Genomic DNA, 12,906 nt, shown 5'->3' with positions numbered 1-12,906 from the left:
GGTCCCTACACCAATGAAATCACAAGTCTAGATATAAAAACAAACAAAGAAACAAACAAAAACCGACTCAACACTATCCGTCATAAATAATGACCCTAGAAATGTCAGCTCTTACACTTCTGAGAGTTGCTGTATTCTTTTAGATTGATACACACTCTAGCCTTAAGGACTTCCAAGCAATGCCACTTCTTTAGTACCTGACTGCCAGGAAATTCTCTTCTGTCTAATCTTATATCCTTCAGTGCAGTTTAAGGTCATTTCCTCTTGGACTGTATTCAGTCAAATAGAGAATTGCTGGTAGCTGTTATCTGTACAATATCCTCTCATATACTTGAAGACAAAACTATTATTAAGTTTCTAGCTCTGCCTTATTCACTCCATCTGAGCCAAATAGCCCCAGGCCCTTTAAACCTTTCTCATAAGTCTTATTCGCCATTTCAGTAATCAAGTTGAGTCAAGTCAGGAAGCATTTCCAAAGTGCTAAATGGGCCATACACTAGAGTGATCTCTGGGGATACAAAAAAGGCAGGGGTGGGGAGGGGTGGAATGGGACACAATGACCCTGCCCTCAGGGAGATTCCATTCTAATGGGGTAGACCCCATGGAAACAGTTATTTACAAGGAAGATATGTATAGTGTAAACTGGAGGTCCTTTCAGAGAGAAAGGCACTTAGTAGCTGGAAGGACGAGGAAAGGCCTCCTGCAGAGTGTGGGATTTGAGACAAGCCTTAATAGAAGCCATGGAAGCTAAAGGAAGGAGGAGTGGGAGAGCATTACAAGAATGGCAGACAGCCAGTGCAAAAACCCAGTGGTGGGAAATGTAGCATCATGTATGAAGAAAAGCAAGGAAGTCAGTGTTGCTAGACTGTGGAGTGAGTGGACAGTAATAAGTATAAGAATACTGGGAAAGTAGGAAGGAGTCAAGTTATGCAGAACATTGTGGAAAGCTAGTTTACACAGTGGATAAAGTTCAGGATATAGAGTCAAGAAGACTTGCATTTTAATGATGCCTCAGACACTTACTGGCTGCATAACCCCAGATAAGTAAGGGAAAGCTCTGTCGGCCTCAGTTTTCTCATCTGTAAAATGGGGCTCCCTGATTGTTACGGGGATCAAGTGAGATAATAAAGGAAAAGTTCTTTGTAAATCTCAAGGAGCTCTGTCAATGCTCGCAGATAGTTGTTAAATGCCAAACAGCAGAATTCGTACCTGATCTTTGAGGTAGTATGGAGCCACCAAGGCTCATTGAGCAAGGGGGTGGCATGGTCAGAGCTGTACTTTAGAAAAGTCATTTTGTCACCTAAGTGGAGCAGGGAGAAGCTGGAGGCAGGGAGACTAATCAGAGGCAATACTGTGATTGTTTATGTGAGAGGTATGGAGGACCTCTGAACTAAGGAGGTGGCGTGGAGACAAAGGGACATATGTAAGAGATGCCATGAAGGAAGAAAGGATAAGATTTAGCAAGAGAACTAGATATGAGGAGCTCAATAAAACACCTACTATGTGCAGAAACATTATTAGGTATCTCTTTATTTTTTTAGCTCTCATGGGATTTTGTTGTTAGATGTTCAGTTGTTTGCATCATGTCCGACTCCTCCCTACCCTATTTGGTATTTTTTTTTTTGGCAAAGATCCTAGAGCAGTTTGAGGAATTGAGGCGAGCAAAGTTACATGACTTGCCCAGGGCTGCATAGCTAGTAAGAGTCTAAGACCAGATTGGAACTCAGGAAGATGAATCTTCCTGATTGAAAGCCCAATGCACTACCCACTGTGCCACCTTGCAGTTCCATGGAGTACTACCTCGTATTGGTACTCTGATATCAATTTAACTAGAATTTCTTATTTTAAAATATAGAATACATAATGACATAAAGCTTTATTGTCCTTTGTGTTTACAGTTTCCTGAATGCGGTTTCTATGGAATGTATGATAAGATCCTGCTTTTTCGTCATGACCCTACCTCTGAAAACATTCTTCAACTGGTAAAGACAGCCAGCGACATCCAAGAAGGAGATCTCATTGAAGTTGTCTTATCGGGTAAAGTGGATATTTTCTCTTTGTTTGTGGTCATATTTCCTAATTGAGAGTCCCTTGGATTTTATGCTCTGGGAGTTGTTACATAACATCCTTGGGACTATTCCTTTTTTTTCCTTAATGAATGAATGAAAAAAAAAACATTTTAAGCACTTCTATGTCCCACCAACACTGAGCATACAAATACAAAAGTGAGACTTGGTCCAAATAGCTTCCAAAGACCCTACTCATTTAAGAAATTCTATTCTAGTATTTGATAAGAATTTGAAGTATGATTTCCAACTTTTTAAAAGATAAATACCACAGGTAACAGTACATCAGAGTGAATGTTAGGCTCGATCCCAACAGTTAAATTACAGGTTCCATGTACATAGTGAGCAAAATAAACAAATTAATTTAATTAAAAAAATTTTAAGGGAAAACACATTTGTCATATCAAAACATGCATAACAGAACCTGTCTGGTTAAGGAGGTGACTGGGACCTGGATAAAACCTGGAAGATGTCATTATCACATACCAGCCAGATATTTTTAGGACCAGAGATATAAACAAGGAACCAAAATGTCATTTGCTTACCATGATTAAGAGACAGCAGACCAAAATATGAGCTAGGAAGTCAGTGGATTGTCATGGTCTAGAACAAGACCAGCTTACAGGCTAACAATAAGAGAAGGATGAATTAGACCTGAGGTAGGGAAGTCAGTGAACAAGTTTTATTAAGCACTTAGTATGTGCCAGGCACGGTGCATAAGCATTGGGGTTAGAAAGAAAGGCAAAAACCACTTCTCTCAATCAACTTCTATTTTAGTGTACCTAGATGAGAACATACAAAGTGCATATAGAGTAAATTGGAGGTCACCTTGGAGGGGAAGGCTCATGTAGGTGTGAAGAATGGGAAAGCAGAAGGTGGTATTTGAGTCTTGAAGGAAGTCACAGATTCTAAGGGGCAGAGATGAAGATAGAGAATAGGCCTGCCATGGAAAAAATGCATAGTGATAAAAGATTGAGTGTCTTGTTCTAGGAACAGCAGCCAGGCCAGCTAGCTTGCTCATAGAATGTATGAAGGGAGGAAGGTGCGAGAAGACTGAAAAAGTCAGTAATGGCCAGGTTGTGAAGAGTTTTAAATGCGAAACAAAGGACTTTTGATCCTGCAGGATGGCACTAGAGATTATTGAGCCCAGGCATGGGTGAGGAAGGAGTCAGACCAAGGTCAATTTATTTGATAGTATGCAACTCACACCAAGAACATATCATCTGCCATCTTCTTATACTAAGTATTCACATTAGATAAGAAATGGTCATAAGATATGGACCTATAGATACAGGAAAAACCTGTGTCTGTGCAAGGGAAAAGTTGAGGAGACCGCAGCACCTGAACTCAAGTCCTTTATAATATTAGTGCCAAGCCATTTGCTGGTAATACGAAGGATTCTCACTTATAATGGAGGAATCATTTAGATAACATTTTCCCTCCTGGCTAATGGGAATTCTTTTTTAAATACAGTGTCATTGCTATCTTGTGTATTTACATCAACTACGTTTCCTAGTGTGTCCTTCTCTACTCCCTCTCCCAGAGTCACCACTTAGAAGAAAGAATAAAAACAAATTCAGCAGAACTAACGCATCAGCAACAAAGTCCGGTATCACGTACAACGGTCTTTACCCCAGTTGTCCATCTCTTCGAGGGAGTTGAGGAAGTGCCTTCTATTATCTCTTCCTTGGGGCCTATGTCGGTCATCATAGTATCAGTGGTCATTTTTAATTGTTTTGGCACTGCTGCCCTTGTTATGCTCACTTAAGAGTCAATTCTTATAACCCTCTACTTCTCTGAATTCATTACATTTTTCTTATAACAATAATATTCCATTCCATTCTTGTACTACAATTCGTATGCCTTTCTCCAAAAGATGGGCATGTATTTTGTTTCTACTTTTTCACTGCTACAAAATTCACTATTATGAATATTTTCCTTTGTGGGGTGGGGCAGGGCTGGCTTTCTTTTTACTATTGGCCCCTTTGGATTATATAGCTAGCTAGCAATGGGAATCTGATTCAAATGGCATGAGGTTTTTATTCATTTTATTATTATAATTCCACATTGCTTACCAGAATAGTCGGACCAATTAATATAGTTACCAATAGTATATTCATTTCCTTATCTTTCCATGATCCCATTGGAAATAATTTCTAAAGAAAATTGATGACTTTTAAGGATAGTGATTAATATTAAACAACTCTAACATTAATTCTTATTAATATTAAGCAGTCCAGATTACATTCTTTCAGAGAATTAATGCCATTTACTACATTTTCTGCGCATGGAAAATGCATTTTTTCAGTGAACCTTTTTTTTTTTTACTTAATTGTATTTTATTTTTTTCTAATTACATGTAATGATAGTTTTCCACATTCATTTTCATAAGATTTTGAATTCCACATTTTTCTCCCTCCTTCCTTTTCTTTCCCCCTCTCCAAGAGAGCAGGCAATCTGATATAGGTTATACATGTACAATTATGTTAAACATATTTTCACATTAGTCACATTGTGAAATAAAACTCAGAACAAAAGGGAAAAATCACAAGAAAGGAAAAAAAGTGAAAATAATATACCTACATCTGCATTCAGACGCCATAGTTCTTTCTTTGGATACGGTGAGCATTTTCCATCATGAGTCCCTTAGACTTGTCTTGGATCATTGCATTGTTGAGAAGAGCTAAGTCTATCATAGTTGATCATTACACAGTGTTGCTGTTACTGTCTACAATGTTTTCCTGGTTCTGCTCATTTCACTCAGCATCAGTTCATGTAAGTCTTTCCAGGTTTTTCTAAAATCTGCCTGCTCATCATTTCTTATAAAACAATAGTATTCTACAACTTTTTCATTCATCCCTCAATTGATGGACATCCCTTCAATTTCCAATTCTTTGCTACTATAAAAAGAGATGCAATAAATATTTTTGTACATGTAGGTCTTTCTCCCATTGTTATGATTTCTTTGAGATGCAGACCTAGTAGTGGTATTGCTGAATCAAAGGGCATGCACAGTTTTATGTCCCTTTGGGTAGAGTTCTAAATTGTTCTTCAGAATGGTTGGTTCACAACTCTATGAACAATGAAAATGCATTTTTTAATCATGAAAGAGATTTTGTTGTTGTCCTATACATGTTTCCTTGACTGTTGAAAGAAATGTTTTTAACCAAAACACAAATCAGCTTCAAAGTCTTCAGTGTATTTTTAATGCAATTTATTTGAATTTCTTCCCCCATATACACTTTTCGGCGATTCCTCTAAAGTCATTGCACAGACTTCTTCATCTTTCCTTGGTGCCTTTGACATATATTTATACCTAGCTACTCATAAATTTCAAAAATAAATACTTAGCAGCACAGGTTTCCAAGTTTCCTGTTACAACGGAGAGTATTGGCTCAAAAGTCAGAGGTCCTGGGTTTGAATCTAATTCTTTCTTCTGTCTCTGTAACTTTGGGCAAATTACTTCTTTGGGCCTGAATTTCCTCATTTGAAAAGTGAGGGAGTTCATTAAGTTGACCTATAAGGGACCTTCCCATTTTGAAGCTGTGAGTCTGGAATCCTGGCCTTTTACTATTTTCTGCTGCAATCCTGCACAAGTATCCCATTCTTGGGACCCTGGTCCTAGGCTGTGTCTTTTATTCTTATAGTCAGTACCACTAGTCTATAGTTTGAAGTCACCTTGTCCTCTTCCCTTTTAAGGAAAAAAAAATCAAGCCCACATTTGTTTTTCTCCATTCCTTCAGTGCCTTTGCTCTTCTCTATCACTGATAATAGCTCAGCAATTACATCTGCCAATTTTGTCACTACTTGAGGATGTATTTCATCTTGGCTGTGTAATTTGAACTCACAAAGGGCAGTGGAGTTCTGCCTTTTTAATCTTCTAGAAAAAAGCTCTGGGATTGGAGTCAGATGAAAGTAAGTTCAAGTCCTGGCTTTGTATGTGGCATTAGGCAGTCACTTAACTTCTCTGTCCTCAGTTTCTTCATCTGTAAAATTAAAGTTAATTGGATTGGACAACATGACCTCTGAGTTCCTGTCTTGATCTAAACCTTTGAGGAGGTCTTGAAACTCTCCAAGGTCTGCACTGTTTCAATGTCAGCTTCTGACCCCTCACTTTTAACAAAGTCAGTGAGGGTTTGAAGGTCAGCTGTTTATATAGCCTGTTTCCTTTAAGTTAATGCTTTAAGTTAGGGTTGAGATCACAGCTTTTGCCTGTTTCAGATTCATTCTCTTTCAAGGTACAATCATGCAAAGGCCTGATACAATTCACAAAGAATTTGTCCCATTTTTTCCTGATAGAATCTGTCTCCCTGAGCCTCTTAACCTGCTAGAAGTGCTCCATTTAAATGTTTGTGATGTCTTTGTGATCTGTGTGACAAAGGCTGACCCAGATGTGACTCATTAAACAATGCCAAAACATGCTAATTCCGGTATTCGTGTAGACTTCCAGCAATGTCTCCGTGCTTTTACTGGTAAACTTCTCAAATGAGAGCCATGTACCTGCTGCCTCTACTTCCTATTTCTCGTTCTCTTCTTAAACCTTGAAGTTGTGGCATCCATCTCTGTCACTCTGCTGATACTACTCTTTTAAACATTGCTGACGGTCGGCTTTTTGTCAGATCAGGTGACCGTTTCTCAGTCCACATCCCACCTGGTCTCTTTGTGGCATCTCAGTGCTCAGCAGCGTTGGCTTCTGAGACACTGCTCTTTCCTGGTTTTCCTGCCTAATCTGGTCTGGCTCTCAAGCATGTGCGCGAGTCTTGCTTCCTCCATGAAGTCTTCCTTGGCCCTAGTTCCCTTAGGGTCATGAACACTAGACTTAGACCAAGAAGACTTTAGCTTGAGAGCCAGCCCCACTGTGTGCTAGCTACGTGGCTCCAGGAAAACTTCAATCTCTCTAAATCTGAGGTTTCACAACCGTGCTGACTAGGTTCACTACAAATTTAATCTAAAAGTAACTGGGCCCTTACTCCCGCATGACGGCCATTTTGTTCCTCCTTGACCGATAACGTCACATTCCCTCTAGTGGCTATTCTGAATCTTCTCTTTTTTTCTAAAGCCCCCTGCTCTCCTGTTGTTCCCCCATACACCCTCTCAAGAGGGGACCTCACCTGCTTTCTTTACAGAGAAAATAGAGACTGTTTGGCGTGAGGGCCCTTCTCCCCGCCATAGAACTCCTTGGTATAATTCTCCATTGTCTTTTTCATTATATCACACTTTACAGACATGTCATATATGCACGTAAAGTACAATATAAACAGTAATTATCATTATTATAGCAGTGTAGCTTAATGGATATAGCACTGGAATCCAAAGTCAAGAAGACCAGGTTAGAATCCTGAAATAGATATTTACAAGCTGTGTGACCCTGGGGAAGTCACTTGACCCCTTTGAGACTTAATTTCTTGGCCTATTAAGTGAGGGTACTAATATCACACGCCGTAGAGGGATGCTATGAGGGTCACATGAAATGATATATACAAAGGGGTTTTTTTAGTAAAATTTAAAGTGATATAAAATAATGATGATGATGATGATGATATCAGTTAACATTTGTATACCATTTACCATGTGCCAGGTACTGTGCTGAGCAGTTTACAATTATCTCATTTGATCCTTACAGCAACCCTGGCACTTAGGTTCTCTTATTACTCCCATTTTGCAGAAAAGAAAACCGAAGCCAAAAAAAAATTAGTTAAGCGACTTTCCCAAGGTTACACAGCCAATCAGTATTTTCAGGCCTAGTTTGAACTCAGGTCTTCCTGACTCTAGAAACAGTGTTCTCTTCGTTGCACCACCTCGCTGCATCTAATAGGTATTAGATATAAATATGTTAATTATTGATATTGTCATGAGTATTTTGTTATTTAGCTTTTCATATGACCATCTGGGGGTGGGGAACCTTTGCCCTCAAGGCCACATATGGCCCTCTAGGTCCTCAAGTGTGGCCCTTTCACTGAATCTAAAATTGACAGAATAAATCCCTTTGATAAAAGGATTTGTTCTGTGAAACTTGGACTCATTCAAAAGGCCGCATTGAAGGACCTAGAAGGTAAAATATAGCCTCAAGGCCGCAGGCTACCCACCCCGGAACTATGCCATATTACCTTCCATTAAATTATATATTTCATGAGTCCAGGGATCAAATATTAGTCTTTGTTATATCGTTCCAAAGTCCTTTGCACATCAATAAATCTGCAGTATTTATTGACTGACCCTCAAAAAGCTGGCTACCATTTAATAAAATAGAGACAAATAGTGTTAAAAACCTAGGGCGTTTCCCAAAATGAACCTTTCCACATTTAATTTAATTCTAGTGAAATGTTCTTTGCTAAGCATCAGACACTTACTAGCTGTGTGACGCTGAACAAGTCACTTCACCCTGTTTGCCTCCGTTTCCTCATCTGTAAAATGGAAAAGGAAATGGCAAACCACTCAAGTATCTTTGCCAGGAAAACCCCAAAATGTAGTCATGGAGAGTCGGGCATGATTGGAACAACTGGACAACAGCAAGGAGCGTTGCAGTCTTTACCCTGAGAAGTTATTCCTACCTTTTAGATAGGATAGATAAATTCCAAGGCCCCTTAAATGAGGATATGCAAGAAATGCTTATAATTTCTGCAGCCCCTTTGGCCCTGCCACCCACCTGCTTATTTGAACCTTTCGCAGTCCTCTCAAGCAAACTTCAGATGGTCTTCAGTGCTGTTACCGTCCATATCTTTACTAGGAAATTTTATTTTTTGTTGCTGTCATTTCAGTCATGCCTGACTCTTTGTGACCCCACTTGGGGCTCTCTTGGCAAAAATGCTAGAAGGATTTGCCTTTTCCTTCTCCAGTTCATTTTACAGGTGAGGAAACTGAGGCAAACAGGGTGAAGGAACTTGCCCAGGGTCGCATAGCTAATAAATGTCTGTATCTTTAGTATGAAGTTTTATTACTTTATGGCTTTCTTTCATTTCCAAATGTACTTTCTGGTATTATTTGACCAGAAATGAGGGACTGGTTTCATTTAACATCCCTGGTGCGCTAGAGCATTTCCTCATAGGATTATAACCATGTCTACCTGTCAGCAGATCTGGAAGGATTCGCTTTCAGTAATGGCAGATGCTCTTTCTATTCAGCAGAGTCAGGAGCTCTTATCTCTTATTGTATTCTCTTGAGAGATTTCACATTTCTTTGGTCTATTTACTTACTAGTTGGAAAAATGGGAATTCAGAGGCTAACCCGGCCCTTCCAGGCTGGTTTTCTATTTTTGTTTTTGCTTTACTTTTCAAAAGTTAAAGAAAAAAAAAAGATAGAGGCATAGTGAGAGAGTCATCCCGAAAGCCAGGAAAGAATTGCTCATATGCCTATGGGCTGGATTTATGAAAAAGTCAAAATGCACACATGGCTATTTGTTTTTAATATTGAAAGGTTAATGCTTTATTTGAGCGCTGAAGCTTTAATATTTAAAATGAATATTATCGCCCCTACTGTTCAGTGAGGAGGAAAGGGAAATTAAAGCTGCCCCCTCCCCTAGAGAGGCCAATCCTAGATGCATAGAGTAGCGAAATGGGGGGTGGGGCAGCTAGGTGGCCCAATGAATAGAGCACCGGATCTGAAGTCAGGAAGGCGCCTCTTCCTGAGTTCAAATCTGACCTGACATACTAACTGGCTTTGTGACCCTGGGCAAGTCACTTCACCTCATTTGCCTCGGTTTCCTCATCTGTAAAGTGAGCTGGTAAAGGAAATAACATACCAATCCAGTATCTGTGCCAAGAAAACCCCAAATGGGGTCACAAAGAGTCAGACACAACTGAAATGACTGAGCGACAAGAAGCAAAATGGTGGCTGTGCAGTTTATCTGAGATGCAGGTAAGGTTGGGGTTGGGATTTCCGATCCTGAGTATACATCACAGCTTCACCATTAAGTCAGTTGGCTAGAGCACGAGGCCTGTAGAATCGGGAAGATCTGAGTTCAGGTCTAGCCTTAGACACTTCCGGGCAGTGTGATCCTGGGTGAATCACTTAACCTCTGTTTGCTTCAGTTTCTTCATCGGTAAAATGGAGATGATGAACACGACCTACCTCCCAGGGCTGTCATAAGGACAAGATGAGATAATACTGGCAACACACTGGGCACGGTGCCTGGCACGTAGGGAGTGCTACATAGACGCTTATTCCCTCTTTCCCTTTCCAGATGTCAGGAGAAGTTTTGACGGTGTAAAAACCAAAGGTTATCAATAAAAAGTTGTTTTTACTCCTGGTAGTAATCTTCGTATCTCCCTCGGTGTCTCGCCCCACACATTGCACAGAAGACCGCTGAATTGTAGATGTAGAGTTGAAAGGGAGTTCAGAGATGATTGGATCCATGAGAGGGAGGCCCAGGGAGGAAAATAACCTGGAAAATATGGCATAGTGAATAAACTGTGGAGCCCAGCCTCCAATCTGCGCTCTCTCGCTCCAAATCTACTGTTTTTAACACTACATCCACTATCTTGTCATCGTCATCGTCGTCGTAACAGTGGTGGGAGCAGTCGTTGTAGTAACAGTAGTAGCATTAGTACTAGTAATGGTAATGGTGGTAGTACTGATAAAAGGAAGAGGAGGAGCAGCAGCCAGCATGGGTAGAGAGCCTTCCTAGGTACTGGGCACTGTGCCAAGCGCTTTACCAACATCATCTCATGTGTTCCTCGCAAGTACCCAGGAAGCTAGTGTTACATATATATATATATATATATATATGTGTGTGTGTGTGTGTGTGTGTGTGTGTGTGTGTGTGTGTGTGTGTATGTATGTATATGTATGTATGTATATGTATATATGTATATATATATGTATGTATGTATATATATACACACACACATATATACATATGTGTTTATATATATATCTATGTATGTGTATGTCTATGTATCTATAGATATCTGTAGGTATATATACACATGTGTATCTATAGATGTAGATAGACAGAGATATATGTACATATATAGATAGATAGATAGTATTTTAGAATTAAGGAGACTGAGGCAAACGCGGGTTAAGTCACTTGCCCGGTGCCGCATAATTGGCAATAGCTAACATTTTTGCAATGCTGACTGTGTGCCAGGCACCTGCTAAGCTCTTTACAAACAGGACCTTGTTTGATCCTCACAAACACCCCAGGAGGTCGGTGCTATTACTAGCCTTATCTTACTGATGAGAAAACTGAGGCAAACAGAGGTTAAGTGATTTGTCCGGAGCCACACAGCCAGTAAGTATTAGAGGCTAGACTTGATTGCGGGTCCTTCTGCCCCACCCCCCGATTCAGTGTTGTATCCGCTGCACCTCCCTGCCTCTTGGTAAGTGCTTGATGAACAGATAAGTCATGACAAATCAGAAAAGAGAAAATGCTGTATATTCACTTTGGATAGCTAAGTAATATGGTGGATGGAGTGCCAGCCTTGAAGTAAGAAAGGCAAAAGACCAAATACCTTTTGTTTTCCAGCTCTGTGACCTTGGCCATCGTTTAGTTTCTTTCATTTTCCTCGTTCGCAGAAGGTGGATGACAATAGCCCCTAACTCACAGGGTTGTTGTGAAGATCTTGGGACCACATTCATGACGCACTTTACAAACCTTAAAGTGCTACAGAAACTCTAGCTATTATTATTCATGAGTGGCTATTTTTATAGTGTTCCTGAAAGGCCTTAACAAATTGATGTTATGTGCTCTCCACCACAAATGTAATATTTGTAGCAAAACCAGACCGCCCATTATCGGTCAGCAGTATTCTCCTTTTCTGTGAGACACAGAACTGGTGAGCGTCCTAGTGGTCTGTTCTTCGATGATGTGACTGCCTGCAAGGAAGGATAACTATATCTTAAAATAATCTCTTAGTATCACGTGCTAACCAATACATCAGGCAAATAGCAGAATTCCCACAGTTCTTTCTTAGTCTGCCATCGTTACCTGACAGAAACATGCAATCTTGAGGTGGAAAAGACATCAGAGGCCATCTAGCTCAACGTATTACTGAACAAGTATATTAGGAAGGCAGAATTTATGATTTCAAAGAGAATCTCATATGTGCCTAAAAGGTCCGGAACCACAGGATATAAGGAATTCTCTAGGCAGAAGGCAGGAGAACTAAAGCATGTATTTACACTCCACAGTAACAAGCCCACAAACCAGCGTCCCCATTTTGATATTTTCATCAAAAGCTTCCAGGCCCAATAAGTCCGCCTTATAAGAGTAACTAGGAGGCCACAGAGAAGCGAGATGGTATAAGGCAAAATCGTATACATGCTTCCCCTCTACGGTAAGAAGATTACCCACTAGCCTCTAGTCAGCTCTGCTACTGGCAGCTCAGCTTCGGCTGTAGGTGTCTCTGGCTCCAACCGGAAAAGGAAAGGAGGATCTTCAAGCTGTCCTCTCCTCTCTTATAGAGTTTTTGACATCATCAAGCGCCGCCTGAACGACCAGGGCCGATTGGTTCTTGACTTGGCCCCTCCCCCAGCGTAGACCACATTAACACACCTCCCCTCAGCCAGCGCCACAACTCATCACACAGGAAGCTCTGGTCCTGCCCCGGAAGAGCAAGCCCCAGCGTCCAGGGAAGCTCAACGAGGCGAGCTGAGTCATTCAAAGAAAACAAAGTCCATTCTGGCTACAACAAGAATCACCCCTATGACCTAGCTGATGACCAGTAGCCTTTCCTTGAAGACTTCCAATGAGAGAGAATCCATTCCATCCTAAGGAAGCCCATTCCACTTTTAAATAGCTTTAATAATTAGGAAGGACTTCCTTACAATACCTTCTAAATACATTCCCAAGCTGAATATGTCTGATCACTGTTCTGTGTGACATCTCTTCAAGTAATTG

The 12,906-nt window shown here is 40.4% G+C and overlaps 1 protein-coding gene across 3 annotated transcripts in view; it reads left to right on the top strand.

Moving 5' to 3' along the window:
- Window positions 1–12,906, top strand: part of PRKD1 (protein kinase D1) — a 431,283-nt gene that overhangs the window by 214,746 nt on the left and 203,631 nt on the right. For all 3 annotated transcript variants that reach the window (XM_036736930.1, XM_036736933.1, XM_036736931.1), the window contains exon 2: window positions 1,899–2,037. In XM_036736930.1, coding sequence (XP_036592825.1) covers window positions 1,899–2,037 — 139 coding nt within the window. The remainder of the gene's footprint in view (window positions 1–1,898; window positions 2,038–12,906) is intronic.

This window comes from Trichosurus vulpecula, chromosome 8 (genome assembly GCF_011100635.1).
Source record: "Trichosurus vulpecula isolate mTriVul1 chromosome 8, mTriVul1.pri, whole genome shotgun sequence".
Classification (NCBI taxonomy): domain Eukaryota; kingdom Metazoa; phylum Chordata; class Mammalia; order Diprotodontia; family Phalangeridae; genus Trichosurus; species Trichosurus vulpecula.
This window is presented reverse-complemented; position numbering and strand designations above follow the sequence as displayed.